Source organism: Notamacropus eugenii, chromosome 6 (genome assembly GCF_028372415.1).
Source record: "Notamacropus eugenii isolate mMacEug1 chromosome 6, mMacEug1.pri_v2, whole genome shotgun sequence".
Lineage (NCBI taxonomy): Eukaryota > Metazoa > Chordata > Mammalia > Diprotodontia > Macropodidae > Notamacropus > Notamacropus eugenii.
This window is the reverse complement of record NC_092877.1, coordinates 106,199,868-106,220,536: the sequence shown is the minus strand read 5'-3', so window position 1 is coordinate 106,220,536 and position 20,669 is coordinate 106,199,868. Positions and strand designations below refer to the sequence as shown.

General features: G+C 39.6%; 2 protein-coding genes across 3 annotated transcripts in view; one reads left to right on the top strand and one right to left on the bottom strand.

Annotated features, from left to right (window-relative positions):
* Nucleotides 1–20,669, bottom strand: part of KIT (KIT proto-oncogene, receptor tyrosine kinase) — a 98,940-nt gene that overhangs the window by 16,858 nt on the left and 61,413 nt on the right. Inside the window, exons 8-9 of one of the 2 annotated variants that reach the window (XM_072620793.1) lie at nucleotides 5,365–5,479; nucleotides 3,580–3,773 (exon numbers count right to left, since the gene is read on the bottom strand). In XM_072620793.1, the coding sequence (XP_072476894.1) occupies nucleotides 3,580–3,773; nucleotides 5,365–5,479 (309 nt within the window). The remainder of the gene's footprint in view (nucleotides 1–3,579; nucleotides 3,774–5,364; nucleotides 5,480–20,669) is intronic. The other variant, XM_072620794.1, reaches the window with a different exon arrangement.
* On the top strand, nucleotides 8,842–10,226 carry LOC140511626 (casein kinase I). The gene has a single exon (XM_072620795.1). It carries the CDS (start codon nucleotides 9,055–9,057, stop codon nucleotides 9,952–9,954), a length of 900 nt encoding a protein of 299 aa, XP_072476896.1. The 5' UTR covers nucleotides 8,842–9,054; the 3' UTR covers nucleotides 9,955–10,226.

Below are 20,669 nucleotides of genomic sequence, written 5' to 3'. Positions count from 1 at the left end.
TATTCCAATATGGCAGCAACCTAGAATACAGGAAGGTACGGTTAGAAAAGTGTATTCAAGTCAGATGTCAAGGGTCTTTAGTGCCACAATTTGGGGTGGGAAGGGAATGCTTTATCCAATACACAATGGGGAGCTACTAAAAGTTTCTAAGTAAAGAGAGGAGTGAAGTGATCAGAGCACGGCATTAGGAATGTTATCTTGTGAAAGACATGGTGAAGTGTGAATAGACTAGAAGAAGGAAGACCAGTTAGGAGGCTACTATAAGAGTTTAGGCAAGAAAAGTAAAGCTCATGACCCTTAGGGGACATTTAAGTGTAGACCTGATGAGTTGAATGCAAAAGCTATTTCGAAGCCAAAATTAAGAGAACTTGGCCATTCACTTACATAAAAAATGGAGAGGACAACATCCAAAGTAAAAGACTTGGGTAAATGGAAGAAAAGTAGATCTCGTAACCTGGTCAGAGGTGTTAAGAAAAAGGAGGGAGGATGAGTTTGCTTTTAGGCATATAAGCTACTGGAAAGGCATCTGGGTAGAGAAAAGAGGCATCTGTAGATTGGGGATAGAGATAGATTTGGAGTCACCATCACAGAGGTGAAAAGTGAATGCATGGGAATAGATGAGCACATCAGAATGTACAGAAATATACAGAGAAGAGGGGGTAAGCCAGAAAGAAGAAGGGACAGCTGGAGAGGAAGAGGGAAGCCATGAGTATTACAGATACAAAAGTGAAGGTAAAAGATAAAGCAGATGAACCAAGTGCTACCCAAAGGACAAAAAGGAGAAGGACAGAAAAAAGGTCATTGAGTTTCATGATAAAGAAATTACTAATGGCCATTGGGGAAACTTGTCAGATTGGATGGGAGCTGAGCTGAGCAGTAAATACAAGACAAGAAATGTTGCCTACTCCCCTCTAGTTTGGCAACATAGAGACACAGAAGGCAAGGGTTGGAAGAAGCTGGCTTAAGGTAAAGGTGGTTCCCTTCCCCTGCCAAACCCAGCATGATTGCCGACTAAGGAGACTGAGCTAACAAAAAGACACAGTGCAGGATAAAAGAAGGGATTGAACAGGGTCAGTCAACAAGCATTTATTGAGCACTTACTGGGTACCTCCAAAAACATAGTCTCTTCCCTCAGGCTCCCATTTTATAGGGGGAGGCAACCTACAGAAAATGGTACATGAGGGGGGTGGTGGGAGTGTTAATAGAAGGTGATGTCAGAAAGATTAGTGGGTGTGGAACAGAATGAAATCAAAGAGGATGGGTAGAGGAGTTAGCTTTGGCGAAAAGAACTGTTCCTGCTAGACTACAAGAAAGCATTAGATGGACAAAGACATTGAGAGAAGGTAAAGGAGTTGAGGGAGATTCATGGAAGATGACCTCCAATCCTTCCAGTCAAGAAAGAGGTCTTCAGGAGAATAGGACAGAGCCAGACTAAGGAAAACTCCCCTCCACACATAATTCTCAACAATGTGAAGGCTGTGATGGAAAAGAACAATGTCTGACTGTCTTGAGTAGGGGGGGATCAATCTGAGGGACAGCAAAGAGGAGAAGTGGAAATTCATTCCAGGGCATCCCTGAGGAATGAGCATGGGACCAGAAGGACTTGGAATAATAACTAAGTAGAGCAGGACAGGGGAGTCAGTGGTTGAGGTTAAACTATATACAACAGAGAGGAAATGCAAAGGCTGTGAGGAACAGGGTAGGGGTTCCTCAGAATAATATCTTTAAATGCAGAAATGCAGGAAATTATTATATTGAAATATAGTCCTCCCCTCCAAAATTGTTTTTTTTTTAACTCATGGACCCCAGGTTAAGAATCCCTGCCCTAGAGCGTCATGCCAGTTAATGGGCATCATTCTCAGTTGCTAATTTGATTCCCAATGCCCCTCACAAAGCATATGCCAGTGCAGAAGGAGTGAGAAAAGAACGCTGAGCTCAGATTCTGTCTAGCATTGATTATCTCAATCATGGCACAGTGGGGCTTGGCTCCATCCAGTCCCTAAGAAAGTGTCTTTCTTAGAGAATATTGCACATCCTAGGAGACAAAGTCATAAAGTAGGTAGGTGCAAGGCAAAGATTAGAGATTTTGAGATTTGAGGAGAGAGAAAAGTCTCAGAGCAGTTGATACCAGAAATCAAATGGTCAATAGATAAATAAAGAGATGTCAAGGCAACCTCAATCAAATCAATCTAATTTCCTCCAGCAACAACCAGTCACTCATTCCGATCATCTTATAATTATTGGTGTTTACTCAAGGTTCTCTTTCTAAACTTCAGAAAGTCCTTTAAACAAGAATACTTTGTGAGAAAAGTTGTGTTCTCCTAATAATCTGAATGAGGAGGGAGATGCTCGATTACTTTTTGTACACTACTTATTTTAAAAGAGTTCTTTCTACTTGTATGAAGTTTGGCTGCTACGGCTTCATATGTTTCATTGCTTCCTTTCTTAAATCCTTTTCAAGTTGTTCAAGGTCTTGGTCAAGAATCAGTGATGCACAACAATTTAAGAATCTTCCCCCTCATTACTCAAAGACTGAAAACATTTTTTCCCCTTTTTTGAGGGGATGGTGGGGAGGGAAGGGCAGCATACTAGTCTTTGCCAACTTAGCAAACAAGGAACTGGGATGGAAAATATTTTCAGGTCTCCTTTTTAAGTGAGAATTTTTCTAAGTAACTCCTGAGATGCTTGTCCGTTTCAGATACAGAAGACGATGCTGCGTGAACCACATTTTATATTTTTTAAAAAGTGGTTAACATGAGAGCATAAAAAAAGGAACTGTTTTGACACAATCGAATGCTTAAAATAAACAGAACTATCACCTAGTCTCATTCTCCTGCCCTTGGAACGCCACCCCTCCCTCAATTGTCTCCATTTTGTTGAAAGCTTGCCTCTTCCAGGTCTCATGCTGAAATACCTCCTGCTCTGTAATCCTTCGCAATCACCTCCTACCCCAGGTCAGTCATGATCTTTTCTCCTACGTTTCTCTTAGTGAATAATGGGACACCTGATTTGCACATCTGATGTGCAATCCATCATGTGTGATTTTTTTTAACCATACATATTTGTTGTATCATATCCTCTTATTAAACTCTGAGTTCCATGAAGGCAGGGGTCTTTGTCTTTTTTATTCTTTGTATCTCTCCCAGCACCTAGGAGGACTCTGCACACATTAGGTAACTTAATAAATGTTTGTTACAATTGAAAACCAATGACCAGTATTAAGGAGCTATTCATGTTTTCATAACCATTATTATATGGGATATCTAGTAATTTGGGGACCACTTATATTTCTCTTCTCTTTCCTCCCTCCACTGAAAATCTTGCTAGGCAGAGGAACAAAATACAATTTTACTCAGATGTGCAGGAGTGAAAATGGCAAAGTCAACATCAGTTTTCAAATTCCCAATGGCATGGTAATGTTTCATGAAATACAGAAAATGGGCTAAACTGTTATGAAATGAATTTTAATATCATTGATAATATGATGAAAAATAACAAATGATGAAATGTGCTTAAATCATGATGGACATGGTGGAAAAGACTAAATATCCCCTTAAATTGCATTAAAAAGAAATATACCTTTAATGTTACCTTTAATAGCAAAGTTAAAAAAGGCTGAACTCTTGCCAACATCATTGGAAGCCTTACACTCAACAGTGCCATTGTTTTTAAATGCACTGGAATCAATGGTGCTTTCAACCACTATTTTTCCAAAGGGTGGCAGCATGGATGAATTTATCTTCACATCAATTGGCAGAACAGATGTTGAACACCTAGAAGCAATTAACAATGATTTTTACCGCATTAAAAAAAAGATCAGGCATACATCCCTCCTTAAAGAATGTTTCTAATCTATGTTAGAAGATTTCATGTCTTAATATAACGTTCTTCCTTATTCTTCCCCCCCCCCCCAACAGCAACTAATTCTGAAACGAGCATTTATTCCACGAAGGATATTGCATAATTATGAAGATCTGTTAATGGGGTACCTACTAGCAGCACTCTCAATTCTTAATTTTAAGTATTTAATACTAAAGGCTGGAAGGTACTTCTCTCTCCTGTGCTTAGCCACGTTGTAGTCTGCTCTACCTTCCAACAATGCCTCAGAGGAGCACCATTCGAGAGAACACTTTCCCTCCCCTCCCCACATGTTAATTACCAAGAGAAGGTCATTGTAGGGTTTTCCTAGTACAACAATGCTAGGATAACCAGTAGTTACCTGAGCAAAGTTCTCTGCAAGGATCTGAAAACTCTGCCAAACCATCCACCAGTGACCAAGGTGGGTGAAGGGGAAAGCATTGAAATAGTTCCCCAAATACAGTATGGAACCATAAAAGTGCTTTCAGTATCTAGATTAAAAGATGTCTCACATCTACTACACTAAATCTCTAAGACTTTATACCTTTTGGGAATTCACTGATTCCAACCATGTTCAACTATGCTTCAACCTAACTGTTTGATAAAAGCAGCACCAATTTATCTGTTAGACTTCAGATACAATGAAAAGTCAATTTAAGGTACCCTAAATGGTTTTGTGATCAATCATTTTCAGTCCCATCTAATTTTCTATGACCCCATAGTTAGGGTTTTCTTGGCAAAGATACTAGAATGGCTTGCCGTTTCCTACTCCAACACATTTTACAGATAAGGAAACTGAGACAAACAGGGTTAATTGACTTGCCCAGGGTCACATAGCTAGTTAGTGTCTCAAACTGAATTTGAACTCAGGAGAATGAGAGCCCCTGGTTTCTTCACCCAGTGCCCTATCCCCTACACCACCTAGCTACCTTAAGGGATAAATATGGAATAAGGCAGATAAGAAGCCCCTCAAAAAGAACAACAAAAATACCGTGTGTGCTCTGTTAATGCTCTATGGAGCCAATCAAGGAGAGGAGAGTCTTTTTAATACCTAGCTTACAAATACTCTATGCATGCTTGTAATTGCATGATCATTACTTTTTGGCAACTTGGTAATTAACTTCTGAGGTAATTTTTTCATGATCACTCCAGCCACATTTCCCACACACATTACCTCCTGTGTATAAAATGGAAATCTAATTACTGTGCCCTCGAAAATTGCTTTATCTACCTGCAGGCTAGAAATTGCATGATAAATCCAAAAAGATAACCACCAAAATAGAGAAGTCATTCAGTAATCATTTTTCTGGAAACAGAATTGCAAAATTAGTATCTACCAAGGAAAACACAGCAATTATCCACCCCCTCCACTCCAATCAAAAAGCTACGCCAATAAAAAGAAAAATCAAAGATTTTGTGTGTGTCTGTGTAAACGTACTCAGAATTCAACTGAACAGAAGCTGCTCCTTTTGAATTTAAAGTAGTGCCAGAAATAAATCATCTCACCTTTGCTCAGTTCCTGGACAAAAATACCAGTCTATTGTAGGTTCGGGAAACCCTGATGCCACGCACTGGAGCAGACCATTCATGAGTCTGTCAGATGTAAGAATCTCTGGTTTTGCTGCAAGAGAAGAAAAATAGTCACAATTCAGATGATTTTAAATGTTCGCTTCTTCAAGGTTCCCCCCTTTCTTCTTTATTACAGGTTCTCAGAGCTAGAAAGGATCTTGGCAATAGAACAGTCAGAAGACCAGAATTGTGACACAGAATAACTATGTGACTATGGGTAAAACACCACACACACCTCGTTTCACCTATAAAATGGGGCTGATCACTAAGTAAACAGTTATTATATATTATTACTCCAAAATACAAAAGTAGAACCAATAAGTTGAAGTTACAAGTAGATGTACTGCAGCTCAGTAAAAGGGAGCCTATTCTAAAAAGTTAGAACTACCCAACAATTGAACATGCTACCTAACGAGGTAATGAAGTTCGCATCACTGGAAACGTTCAAGTAGAGCCTGGATGAACATCTGGCATAAGTGCTGCAGAATGATTTCCTACTGTGGTTGAGAAGCTAGAACAATCATGAAGACCCCTCAAACCATGGATCCAAAATGAGCAGAGATCACAGAGGCTATCTTCTCTGGGAGCCCTCTCATCTTCCAGATGAGCAAACCAAGGGCCATTAAAGTTAAAGGATGTCATGCCCCAAGTTCTTTTCAAATCTCTCTTTCAAATAAAAAGGGGCATGCCTTTGGGGCAAGATTCCTAAATTCCCACAAGAATAGAAAAGACTGGAAAGGAGGGTCAAGGGAGAAGAGCCTTCTATTCCTAGGGCCATTTTCCTCTAAATACAAGATGGTCCCTAAGGTCCCTTTCTAGAGCCTACTATTTTTAATATTAAGATATTCAAATAAGTACTGTAATGGGGAAGAAGATATGATAGAAAGGGAATTTTCCACTCCATATTTTATTCCACATATAGATACTCTCTTAACCAAGGGATGAGGTGATTAATGGTTCAAGTAAAAAACTCATTTGTTCTACCAAAGGGACCACCTAGAAATGGCACATTTTAACAATGCCAATGAAGATGGGGGGAAAATGTTCAAATTCTTCCTTAGAGATTCAAATAAGGTGCTTTTCTCAGTAATTGTTGGTCTGGGTTTTGTTTGTTAGTTGGGTTGGAGAGATGGGGTTTTGCCTGGACCTGTTATTTAATCAGAGTAGGGAACTTGTGGTGTGGAAAATCCTTCCCCCTCTATGGAAAGGATGCTTACTGAAGGAGGACCAGATAGCCCATGTGGTAGTCTTAAGGAAGATACATTAGACTTGGTTCTGTTTGGCCCTAAATGGCAAATATAGAGCAATGAGGAGAGGATACATAAAGGTAAATTTAGGAGGAAAAAAAAAACAAAAACAAAACCTTCTTTTTTAGAGTTCTGCTGGAATAGAATAGTCTGTTTCAAGAAGCAGTAGGCTACCCCAACTGCGAAGGCTTTCAAGGAAAGGCTAGATTAGATGACCCCTTATTGAGTACGGAGATTCCTTTCCAATATCACTTGGGACACATGACCCCTGAGATACTTTCCAGCTCTCAAAATTCCAATGAGTTGGAATTCTGTTTCACAGGATCTCCTGAGGTCACTGAATCAGTGCCTAGACCTCAGTCACACCATTAGCTTGGGTCAAAGCAAAAATCCGAATCCAGGTCCTCTTGATTACAAAACTTGCTCTTTAAATCCTCTAAGTCCCATTGTCTCTCCATGGGTAATATTTGCTCTAGGGATTATCATATTTTAAATAAGTTATTAGTCTGTAAAAGTTGCTCCCACCAGCAAATATCACAGATCCAAAACAGGACAAACAAAAACAGAAAATGTTAACTCGCCAGACTATTATAAACACTTTGTAGGTCTTGAAATAATGTTAATGTGCCGACTAGCATTAATGATGATGATAAATGGAAGGTCCCTATTCAATAGAACGCTCCTATGTCTATTAAGCTGGTCATTTCTTACGGGGCTTGAAATAATATTTTTCAACATCTGAAAGCTGTTATTTTAAAAGAGGGCAGGTATGTCATTTTAGTCCCACACATTATGAATGGCCATTGCAATATTATTTAAACAAACAGCATATCCTAGATTTACAATATTACAATGTCACTAGCAACTGATAGAAAATGTGTGACCAGAGGAAAAAAGATTGAGATTTTAATCTTTGGAAGTTTATTTCCTGAAAGGGCAGACACATTAAGAAAATGACAATTTCTTTGTAGGCTGACTCCTGCAGCACACCATCCCCAAGGCAATATGTCTTGGCACATGGCACGCATAACACTCTGTCATTTAAGCCTGATGCTGCTGGTGGGCAGCCCCATGAAGTGAACACACACAAAATACATACGCACACACACACGTACACGTATTCTCAAGCAATCAGAAGGTAGGCACACTTAAGTACTGGAAACCTATGCCAGCTTTCACAAATAGAGCAAGGAGACAAAGCTGCACACCATGCATGCATCCATCTGGCAAGTTTCATTTAATTATCACAGCCAACAATGTAATTGGGCTGAAAGTAGGGCATGGTGCTAACACACTGGAACCTGGTGAGAACACTATTCCCTATAGGTGGTTTGGTGTGTGGCTGCTCTGTCTTAAGCTTCATCTAGAGTAACAATCACTCAAGTCCCCAAAGAAAGACCGTCACAATGGTGGCTCTCTACTATTCACAAGTACCCTAGTATGGACTGCATTGTGGGTGGAAAACTACTGCATGGAAATGTCTGACATAATCAGAATGAGCTAAGTATAATGTCTTAAAAAATGAAAAGCTAAGTTTCTCTGCAGACTATAAGTCTTCTCTCAATGCACTATAATCCATTAAATATGCATTTCTTTTTTAAAAAGATATAAGATCGTTTTAAAGACTACTGAGAACAAAGCTGAGATATGATGTCCTAGGTAGTCTATAATGTATAAGGGTTAAAAAGTGACTTTTATTCTAACAGGGATAAAGAGAAGAGGTTGGAGATGTAGACAAGGTGTTTAAGTAGCTCCCTGAAAGCAGGAGCTATTTCAACTTTTGTCTTTTTTTCCCAGCACTTAGCACAGTTTCTGACACAGAAAAGGCATTTCATAAATGTTTGCAGATTGATATATTTCCTATTGAGATAAAAATGGCACGGTGGAAAACTAGGGCATATTGCCCTCATCAGCCTGGAAGACTGAGTCATCCTACCACCAACAACCAAACTGATCAACTTTTGCGGGCAGTTTTCAATTAAAGTTTTTTAATTTTTTGCGGGCAGTTTTCAGTTAAAGTCCACTAAGTGCACTTAACGTTCCCACCACCCACTTTCTTAGGATTCTAAGTCAGGGATTTGCTTCGGCTCTGAAAGTTCCTTCCCCAGAGTACAATCTACAACACAGTAAATCTATTAGGCAAAAAAAAAAAAAAAAAAAAACCAATTTCCGGGTTGGGAAGAAGATCGGATGTGGCAATTTCGGGGAGCTCCGACTAGGAAAGAATCTCTATACAAATGAGTACGTAGCTATCAAACTGGAACCTATAAAGTCCAGAGCCCCGCAGCTGCATTTGGAGTACCGGTTTTACAAACAGCTCGGCAGTTCAGAAGGGATTCCTCAGGTTTACTACTTTGGCCCATGCGGGAAATACAACGCCATGGTGCTGGAGTTGCTGGGACCCAGCCTGGAAGACCTGTTTGACTTGTGCGACCGGACATTCACTCTGAAAACCGTGCTGATGATTGCCATCCAATTGATCACACGGATGGAATATGTCCACACCAAGAGCCTGATCTACCGTGACGTGAAGCCGGAGAACTTCCTGGTGGGCCGGCCAGGGAGCAAGCGCCAACACACCATCCACATCATTGACTTTGGCCTGGCCAAGGAGTACATCGACCCTGAGACCAAAAAGCACATCCCCTATCGCGAGCACAAGAGCCTGACAGGCACGGCACGCTACATGAGCATCAACACACACCTGGGGAAAGAGCAGAGTCGGCGGGATGACCTGGAAGCACTAGGCCACATGTTCATGTACTTTCTCCGTGGGAGCCTCCCCTGGCAAGGCCTTAAGGCAGACACCCTAAAAGAACGGTATCAGAAGATTGGGGACACCAAGAGAGCCACGCCAGTGGAGGTGCTCTGTGAGAATTTCCCAGAGGAGATGGCCACTTACCTGCGCTATGTGCGGCGGCTGGATTTCTTTGAGAAACCTGACTATGACTATCTACGGAAACTCTTCACGGACCTGTTTGACCGCCATGGATTTGTGTTTGATTATGAATATGACTGGGCTGGAAAACCCCTGCCAACCCCAATTGGTACCATCCACAGTGATGTCCCTGTCCAGCCAGTGAACCGGGACAAGGCTCAGTCCCACACCAAGCACCAGGTGATGAGCTCCACCAATGGTGAACTAAATACCGATGACCCCACGGCCGGCCACTCCAACGCCCCCATCACAGCCCCTGCTGAAGTGGAGGTGGCCGATGAGACAAAGTGCTGCTGTTTCTTCAAGAGGAGGAAGAGGAAATCCACACAGCGGCACAAGTGAGCCTCTGGGGCCCAGGCGGACAACTGACCACAGCAGCGTCTCCACCCTTTCTGGCCCCGGAGAAGGCGGGTGGCCCCTGCCTGTGGCCCTGCCTCCTGCAGCCGGGGCAGGAGGCGGCCTAGAGAGAGGCCAGAACAGAGAAGCCAGTGGGGGGGAAGGGGGACCACTAGCCCCAGCCCCCGCCCCCTGGGCCCAGGGCTCACCTGCTCCAAGCAAGACTTTGGCAGAATTTCCTACATCTGTGTCTCGTCCAGTCCACCTTGAGAGCGCTAAATATTTAAAAACTAAAAAACTTTTTAACTTCCTTAACCCACAGAACTGACCACATTACCAAGAAGACTGATGAGGCTGTAAACATTCCCTTTGACTAAGAGGAGATTCTGATAAATGTTCACAGTTACCAAAATCAGATAATATTTAAGATAAAATTGGAGCCCCAATGGTTAAGTGGTCAAAGGATATGAATAAACAGCTTGTAAGAAATAAAAACTATTCATCAAATTTGAAAAGCATCTCCAATTCACTAATAATGAGATAAATACAAATCAAAGACAAAGAGACTTTGAGGACATCTACTTTGTTTCCAGCTCTTTTCTACTACAAAAAGTTCTTCCATGAATATTTTGGTATAAATGAGGTTTTTATTTCTGTCTCTGACTGCCCAAAAATGACTGGAAATGGCAAAATCATTGTGCTAGAAAAGAACAATTAATATGATGAATTCAGAGAAGCACAGAAAGACTTCTATCAACTGACGCAGTGTAAAGTAAGCATAGCCAAGCATACAATATATACACTGACTACAACATTCAATAGAAAAAAGACAAAACATCCTAAAAACTATGTAATTACAATAATCGAGCTTGGTCTGGGAGAAGAGAGGAAACAATGTATTTCTTCCCTTTTCTGTGCAAATGGAAGACTCTGAGTGTGGAATACTGCATTCACCATCAGGCCTAGTTGATGTTTTGGTTGGTTTTACCAAACCACTAATTTCTCAGTCTTATTTTTTTTTTATTACAAAGAATGGTTGGATAGTGGTTGAGAAGTGGGTTGAAAGAGGAGGGACACATTTAGAAATGACAGTCATGTAAAAAAACATGATAGAACTAAGCAACCAACAGGTCCATGGAGGATCTGGAAGACCTTTAGGACCCTACCACTAGGACCATCCTAATCACACACATACACACACAGCCATTTTCTTCTAGCCAGAGCTCACGGGAGTACCAATTCTCATCTTGGACAATCACTGATATATATTCCTATCTTCAAAGATTCTCTATAAAAAAAGGGTACAAAGAACACAGAATCATAGATTTCAAGTAGAAAGAGACCTCAGAGGCCTCACCCTCTGATCCACCAGCTCATTTTACAGAGAAGGAATATGAGGACAATCAAGGTGAAGTGATTTCATCCAAGTTCATATAGGTAGCATGGAGGGACTTAAAACCCATGATCTTTTGAATCTGAGTCTCCAAATAAATAATAAAACGCCTCCTTTGCTTGTAGACTAAGAAAACAATGTCAATTAGAATTTGAACCTCAATTCACTGAAATAGTAAAATCAACAGTGTTCAGGATCAGATAAAATAACATTTAAAAAAATTACTTGAGGAGTCACTCTTTCTAAAACATTGCAGATTAGAATGATAATTTGCCTTCAAATTCCAGTAAATGATATTTCAATACTCATGTAAAATATACCTCAAACCATAGCTCATTTCCTGGCTACTAGGGGTGCTTCCCAGAATTCAGGTCATTAAAAAAAACCACCATCTCCTAATTGAGGTGACTGTTCTTATAGGAACTGAAAAAGTTCCTCTAGTCTCCAGGTGAAATAGAAGATGAATGTGGTCACATGGGACAAGTTGTCCTCAGAGAGCCCATGACTGTGGTGAGGTATTTGCGGTACCCTAGTAGCTGAGCTGGGCACACACTGGTAAATTTCCAATAGATACAAGATCATGCAACTACTCTTGTGGTCAATGGGTAGGAACTTGTAATAAAAAAAGTCATTTCCCCCCTTCAGGAAATGAGTTGGGGAAAGAGTTGAGATACGAAATACTCAAAACCAGAGACCTATTACACACCCAATCTTAGCTTTGCCAAAATTTCCATTTATACTGTTAGCGTTGATCTAGATAACCTCTGTAAATGGTGGAGGACAAAAAACAAGTCTGAGCTCCAATCCCAGCCCTGTCACTTGAATAAATGAAATTTATAAAGCGCTAACTAGGCACAAAGCACAGTGCTACGTGCTTGGCATACAAACAGAAGAGATATTCCCTGATCTCCAGGAACACACCTTCTGATAAGGGAAGACCACCCACTGAGGAGGTTTTAGGTCAGAGAGAAAGGCCCCGTGGTTCTTAGAGAGCACAGGCTGTGTAAATGGGAATGCATCATCTTTAATGTTATTTCCCACTGATAGAAACATATCTAATGCTGATGATGAGCCATTCGATAGTCCAGGATTTTGGTGTCAAGAACTTTCCTTTCCAAGTCTTTAGGAAGGAAGAGATAGGAGCTAGCCTTGGCTAATCAAGTCAAATCACCACCATCAACACCACCATCACCTCCCCTCCAACCTTGATGGAGACAGCCCAAGACTTTGACTGATCCAAGGTGATTGAGCAGTCATTTGTTGTTGGACGAAATACTGACTTTTTTTGGACCTCAGTTTTCTCATCTGTAAAATGAAGAGATTGAACTGGACTAGATAATCCCTAGGATTTGGCCAAACTGGTGTCTCTTCCTCACCCACACCTCCAATTCCATACCTTTTCACTAGCTGCCCCTCAAGCTTGGCATATACTTCTTTTTTTCACATTTGTCTCACAGAACCCTTAACTTCCTTCCAGAAAAAGCCTAAGTAGACCCTTCCTAAACCTCCGAACTACGAATATCCTCCTTCATTAACTGCCTTACATTTATTTTGCATTTATTCTGTATAGTTTTGTCCCCTATATGCTTACAAATATATGTGTTGTCTTTCCCAATGGAATAATAAGTTACTTTATCAAAGAGAGAACATTTCATTTTTCTATCTCAGAGCCTAACACTGTCCCTGGAACATAGGGGGCTCTTAATAAATACTTGTCAACCGAATGATTAGTTGCTCTCCAGCTCTGAGATGCATCACCCATCTCGAGGGTTGTTACAAGAGATCCAATGAGATATGCAGGCAAAGCACTTTGTAAACCTTAAACCTCTATGAGACAAACTATTATTAAAGGAAGAAAAAGCCCGACTTTATAATAGTGCATTCTCCAGGATTGTGTTACGTAGTAGAAAGAGAACTGCATATGTAACTGGCAGTGACAAGTTGCGTGACCTTAGGCAAGTGTTTCCACCTATAAAAATAAGGGAGAATGGAAAAGATCATCATTCCTACAATGTCTTCTAGCACTAAAATTCTTGTGATGGCTGATCACCTCTAAAGAGTCTGTATTTTCTTGTCACATCTATAGCCCCACAGTAATTACACGAGATGTTAGCCACTTCAGTCTCGATAGTCAGTTATCCAAACATTCCCAGACCAGCATCAGAATCTCAGGCTTTTTGCCAAAGGGATGATAGAGATGGCTGGTGGACAGATTGAAATCTTATGCATGACTTTTTACAGTAGGCAAAGAACTGGATGGAAATAGAGTGGTGACAATCAAATGCAGGGAGAGAGCTGAATAAACTCTGGTAAGATGAAGAAACAGAGTGCTATTTTGAAGTAAAATTTTAATGTGGAACTTGAGAAGATTGGTATAAACTGATGGAGGATGAAATAAGCAGAAACTAAAGAACATTAAACACAATTACTACAAGATTGTCAATCACAAGATTACTAGAAGGAAGGCAGAGTCTTAAGCAAATTAAAAATGAGTAAGGGAATCCAAGAACGGAAAATGAATCACAACCCCTTCTCACAGCAAAGAAATAAGACAGATCATATAGATTGTCAAACTTAGTTACTATTGCCCACGTGTTTGTTGAAAACTTTCTCTGTTACAAGGTACAGTGGGGTCTCCTATTTGAAGATGGGAAGGGAGGGAGGGAAATATTTCCAGAAATTTCTAATGAAATCTAAAGAGTACTGGCAAGGCTTTAAAAAAAACCATAGGTTTCTTTTACTTATGGGTCTACAGATGCCTACATGAGTGGCCACCTCTATTAGGGGTTCATAACCTAGGGTTCAAGAAGAAGGGGAGATGTCCATAAACTTGGATTTTTAAAAAATATTTTAATAATTATTTCAATAACTAGTTTCCTTTATAATCCTATGTATTTGATTTTATAAATTTAAGAACATCATTCTGAGAAGGGATCCATAGGTTGCACCAGACTGCCAAGGAGGGTATCTAACAAAGAAAAGGTTAAGAATGCTTAGTCTGGGCTTTTAACCATTCTTGGGGTAGTATTCAGTAGTAAAGAAAATAACTTTACCTGAGATGCCTTCTCTCTAAAATCATTTAAACCCTACTTTACCTGGATTTACTTTTGGAAAAAGTAAAAGCAGACCAGGTTTTGTGAGGGGTTTGAGGGGCAAAGGAAATTTTCTCATCCAATGGCCTCATTCTGGGCAATTTATCGCTTTGGTTGCTTCAGTATACTTTATGATCTATAAATAATCACTAACACCAGACAGGATGTTAATTATATGGTGTAGTGATTCAGAAATAATACATTATTTAGCATTTCCTCAAATTGTTTCGAAAGCCTCTATAACAGCGAGCCATAAACGGAATGAAATCAGTGGCTTTGGGAAGAGTTAATTTAATACCCTTTCGGAATCCAATCTAACTCAACATTTATGATGACTTATGTGACCCCAAGGATGAGAGTCGGGTTCATTAGTTCTCAATCTCTTCATCATCCTGCCCTACTTCCACTGTTAAAGAGTTGACTGTGAGAGAGAGGGGTACTCCAAAAATGAAGGGAAATTCATTTATGACTTCAAAATAATATAAGCTATTAATTTATCCCACATCATTTAAGGCTTTTAAAACAAAGGTACAGTGACTTCAAAAAGGCATCAGGTAAGAGAAACTAACAGCACCATTTCAAAAGTTCCACTTCTTTAAAAGTGGGAGTTCACATTTATATAGGCCTTAAGAGTTATGGAACACTTTCTTCACCATGACCTGGTAAAGTAGATATTATTATGGGTTACTACCCCACTTTTATGATGGAAGCAAAAACTCAAGAAAGGCTGTAACTCAACTAAGGTCAAACAGCTCATAAGTGCCAGAACAGGGACAAGAAGCTTATATTTCTGAATCCAAGGGGTCTTTTTACTAGACCTTACTACATGGTCTTTGGAAACAGGGGTTAACTCTAGACTTCATGTATAGATTAAAGGGGTCCATAAAATTCAGATGGAAAAATATTGTGGTTTTATATTCACTAACCTCTGTAGCATCTCCTACAATTATCAGAAAATGTTATCCTGAACAGCATTCCATAAGCTTCACTAGACACTCAATAAGGGTCCAAGACACAAAAATTGTTGAGAATCCCTATTTTAAGAAGGTTACACATTCTGTAGGGGAACCATCACTGAATTTCAAATGTTTAATCATATTTTAGTTTTCAGAAAGTTTATAAATGATTTAAAATTTAAATGATTGCAAATGAGTAAAGATAAACTCTAAAATTGTTTATGGAGTTGGCATTAGAACGTTATAATTGATCAAGCTAGGAAAGGGGCAGGAACAAACTTTTCATTCTGTGTGTGTGTGTGTGTGTGTGTGTGTGTATAAAATTCTATTATATACATTCTATATTTAAAGAGCCAGAATTTGCTTTTCTATAGAGGCAAATCAGAGAATCAGTCTTTCAATAGGATACACCACAAGCTACCTGGAAAATCTTGGAGAAGGTGTTATTTCACCTAAGTATCACTTCTCCCCTGCCTGTAAAAGGAGATGCAAATAGAATAAAATTGTTCAAGAAATAACTGGGAAGAAATCACTTTAGAGCCTACTTTCTATAAGTTTATTGGCCCTTATTACGAAACTACAGGTAACCCCAGGTGATGCCAGTGGGACACAAGTTCTTGACAGGATCTACCAAATTAGAAAGGCTGACTTCAGCTCATAGATGGCTTCTGAGCATCAGCTTAGGACAATCTGGCTTATTAGCCAAGTCTAAAAGATGATAATTTTTTCTTCATGTCACAGCAGCTCCTAGATATTACCTACTAATTGAGGTAGCATGGTGTGGTAAAAATAGCCACTGAACTTAAGAGTCAAGAAAAGACCTGAAACCTCAGAGCATTATTAAGCTAAGCCACACTAGGTATATGCCAATCTAATAGTGTGAAGTCCAGTTCCCTCAAGAACTGGGAACAAATTTGAGGAACAAATGAAAAGAGGCATTTCAAGCCTTAGAGTGCTTTTTTGAAAGGTAATTTTGAAACCCAAAATAGTTAGGTCTTGGAGTCAAGGGAGAGCTGGGTCTGAATCTTGTCAGTTACCTAACAGACTTATAAATCAAATGTTGACTTACACAGTATGCTAATAACTAAGGAAATTCAGAGTCTAGAGCCTAGATTTTGAGCAGGAAGGGGCAACAGAGTTGATCTAGTGAAATTTGCTCAGTATATAAATGAGGAAACCAAAGTCCAAAGAAGAAAAGGGATTTCATTTAAAGCTAATAAGGGATTTTTTAAAGCTTCTTCAATGATCAGTAGCCAGACTTATAAATGGCTTCCCAGACATAAATAGGATTTTCTAGAATCCAAATATTAGCCCAAATTATAGTTTCACTAGATTTCTTAGAAGTAAATCTATCAAAACAAAAATGCACTGTGTGAAATCTTAGAAGTTCAATATAAATTTTGCCACTTAATCATTATCATTTAAAAATTTGGCTTCTATTTTTAGAATAGGTAAAGAAGAGAGGGGAAATGTATCATGGTCAGCTTTGGCTATTATAATGGCAGGTTTTCTTTTGGTTTAAGGAAAAAAATGGGAAGCAAAGAGATGCTGATCAATTGAGTATATGAAGTTTGGTAGAGAGGAGAAAAGAAAGTCTGACATGAAACACTTCAAAGTGAAGCATGTGTGTTCACCCTTTGTTGCAGAAGAAGACCATGCCCTCAGAGAAATGATGATATGACTTGCACTGGACTTTGTTTTGAGTGAGAGAGGGCTGTGCAGGTCACCAGCCTCACTTCTCCTCCAGAGCCATCTGAATCCAGTGACCAGATATTCATCAGCATGACTGGAGATGACCCAGGATACACTTGGAGACCTTGACCCCTCTAGGCCAAGGTCTTTGCAGGTACTTACTCACTTAGGGTGAGGCAATACCCATTCATTGAATAGGACTGTTTGGTAAGCAAAACAAAAATAACACATCTATACTAACACAATTGGAACTAATACCACCAACAAAAGAAAGTCTAAAACTGGCAACACTATAATTAAAATAGCCAAGATTAGCCATCATGCATTTCCCATCTTCTTTTCAAAGATGGTGGACTAGAGGTGTGAAATATGGCATATACTATCACAACTGGTTGACTTCCCTGAGTCTCTCCTAAAAAGAATTTCTTGTGTCCTAAACCACAGTTCTTAATTCTCAGCTGAGCTAGTCTAAGCAACAGCTTTTAACCTCTACAAACCTCTTTCTTCTTCTGTAGAATGGGGACAATCGTTGAACTACAACCTACCTTACAAGGTTCTTATGAGAAAAGTGAATTGCAAACTCTTTTTTCTTTCTTAATTTTTCGTACAAGGCAGTGACTCTCTGAAGAAGCAGGGAAAGGCAGAAGGAGCTATTTAGAAATGAAATTGATGTTTAAAAATCAAGAAAAAAAATTTTAAATTTAGTTTACTTATATCACTTTTTAAATGCCAACACATTTTTCCCCTCATCCCTCCTAGAACCCTGGGCAAGTGACTTACCCTCTCTAGGACTCAGTTTCTTCATGAATAAGATGAGATGTCAAGCTTAAATATGATCATGTTTCTAGCCCTCTAAAGTGATGATTCTTAACTGGGCTTATTTGTACTCAAATAACACAATGAATGAAAATAGTTCTTCTTGATTAATAAATTCATAAATAAAAAACATGAGAGAATGGACAAAACTCTTTGAAGCTTTAAAAAAAAAAGGCTTATTCCTAACACAATGTCCTTAACTCAAGTAAAAATATCTTTCCAATTAAAAAATGAAACACTTTACACACTTTGTAAAGAACTGGGAAACATTCCAAGATGGAGAAAGCTCTCCATTTCCTACAATAATGCTACCTCTACACTCTTGAATACTGTAGCTCTGGACAACGCCTTAAGTCAGTTTCAGTGTTGTTCTCAAATCTGAATCAGAAAATTAATGGGCTGCCATCCAGAAAAGACTAAGTTTCTCTGTCCACATGGTGAGGAGGAGAGAGGTTGGGGGAAGTAGAGTCCAACAAGGGGGCTGCCTGTCACCTTGAAAGGAAATCTACAAACCCACAGATGCAGCCAAGATCAGGAGGGAAGCAGAAAACTAGGAAAGAATTTTTGCAACTAGTGTCTGTGATATTCTCTAAAATATATAGAGAATTGAGTCAAATGTACAAGAATACAAGTCATTCCCCAACTGATAAATGCTTAAAGGATATGAACAGGCAGTTTTCAGAGGAAGAAATTAAAACTCTCCATAGTCATGAAAAAAATGCTCTAAATCACTATTTATTAGAGAGATGAAAATCAAAGCAACTCTGAGGTACCATCATCATATCTATCACATTGGCTAACATGACAAAACAGGAAAATGACAAATGTTAGAGAAGATGTGGGAGAGTTGGAACACTAATTCGTTGTTGGTGGAGCTTTGAGCTAATTTAACCATTCTGAAGAGCAATTTGGAACTATGCCCAAAGGGCTACAAAAATGTGCATACCCTTTAACCCAGCAATAGCACTTCTAGGTTTCAAGTAGTATATCTTATTCTATTTACATTTTCAAGATGAAGTTGCCTTCTTCCTTACTCCAAGATGACAGACACTTTAGTACCTGACAAAATGAATACAAGCCATTTCAAAGCCACGAAGTATGCTCAGGCTCTCATACTTTACTGAACCTGAAGGCTCTTGTTTATCATTCATAGAAATCAGGATTTTAGGTTGGAAGGCACCTTAGAGAGTTAGTCCACTACTACGTGAAGGATATCATGTTAGGTTGGGGCAGCTAGGTGGATATAGCACCAGTGCAGGAGTCAGGAGGACCTGAGTTCAAAGCTCACCTCAGACACTTGACACTCACTAGCTGTGTGATCTTGGGCAAGTCACTTAACCCCAATTGCCTCATCCTGGGTCATCTCCAGTCATGCTGATGAATATCTGGTCACTGGATTCAGATGACTCTGGAGGAGAAGTGAGGCTGGTGATCTGCACAGCCCTCCCTCACTCAAAACAAAGTCAAGTGCAAGTCATGTCACCATTTCACTGGTAGCATGGTCTTCTTTGGCAACAAAGGACGAACACACACATCGCTTCTAGGACTGTATCCCCAAGAGATCATAAAAATAGGAAAGGGTCCCACATGTACAAAAATATTTATAGCAACTTTCTTTGTGGTGGCCAAGAACTGGAAATTGAGGGGATGCCCATCAACTGGGGAATGGCTGAACAAGTTGTGGTATATAACTGTAATGGAATACTGTTGTGCTGTAAGAAATGATCAACAGGAAGACTTCAGAGAGGCCTGGAAGGATTTATATGAACTGATGCTAAGTGAAAGGAGCAGAACCAGGAGAACTCTATACACAGCAACAACCACAGTGCATGAGGAATTTTTCTGGTAGACTCAGCCCTTCACAGCAATGCAAGAACCTAAAACATTCCAAATGGTCTCTTGAGGCAAAATGCCATTCACATCCAGAGAAAGAACTATGGAACTGGATCACAGAATGAAGCAGAATATTTTCTGCTGTGTTATACTTTATTTTGGTTTTTCTCATGGTTTCTCCCATTCCTTTTAATTCTTCTATGCAGCATGACTAATGTGAAAATATATTTAATAGGAAAGTATGTGTAGAACCTATATAAGATTGCATGCTGTCTCAGAGAGGTGTGGGGAGGGAGGAAGGGAAAAAAAATCTAAACTATATGGAAGTAATTGTAGAACACTGAAAACAAATAAAATAATTTTTTAAAAAAGAATGTATGTGTAGAACCCATATAAGATTGCACACCATCTCAGGAGGGAGGAAGTAGAGGGAGAAAAATCTCAAATTTATGGCAGTGATTATAGAAAACTGAAAACAAATTAATAAAAAAAGAAAGGAAATGTATCTCCAAGTTATGAATAGAAGAAAGATTGACCCCAAAAGAGGGAGAAAGCAGCGAAAGAAGTTCTGAGAGCATGCAGATTTGACATCCAAGTACACCCACTACAAACAAGTTGCTTTGATTTTAAGAGAGCACGCAGTTTTTGAGATTATAGGACTACAGATATTACATCTACAGGCACTCCCAAACTCTATACAGTCCCTTTGAAGGAGTCACCAGAACCAGTTCACCCTCCCCCTTGCCTCCTTACCACTGCACCTGAGACTTCCCTAAGTCTCTCCTAAGAAGGATTTCCTGTTCCCTAACCCACAAAGTTCTCAATTCTCAGCTGAGCTAGTCTAGCAACAAGTTTTAACCTCTTACAAGCCTCTTTCTTCTTCTGTAAAATGGGGACAATCCTTGAACTACAAGCTACCTTGCAAGGTTGTTATGAGAA

Excerpts from the sequence above, each read along its gene's own strand:
- LOC140511626 (XM_072620795.1), top strand. The coding sequence starts at position 9,055 with ATGGTGCTGGAGTTGCTGGGACCCAGCCTGGAAGACCTGTTTGACTTG.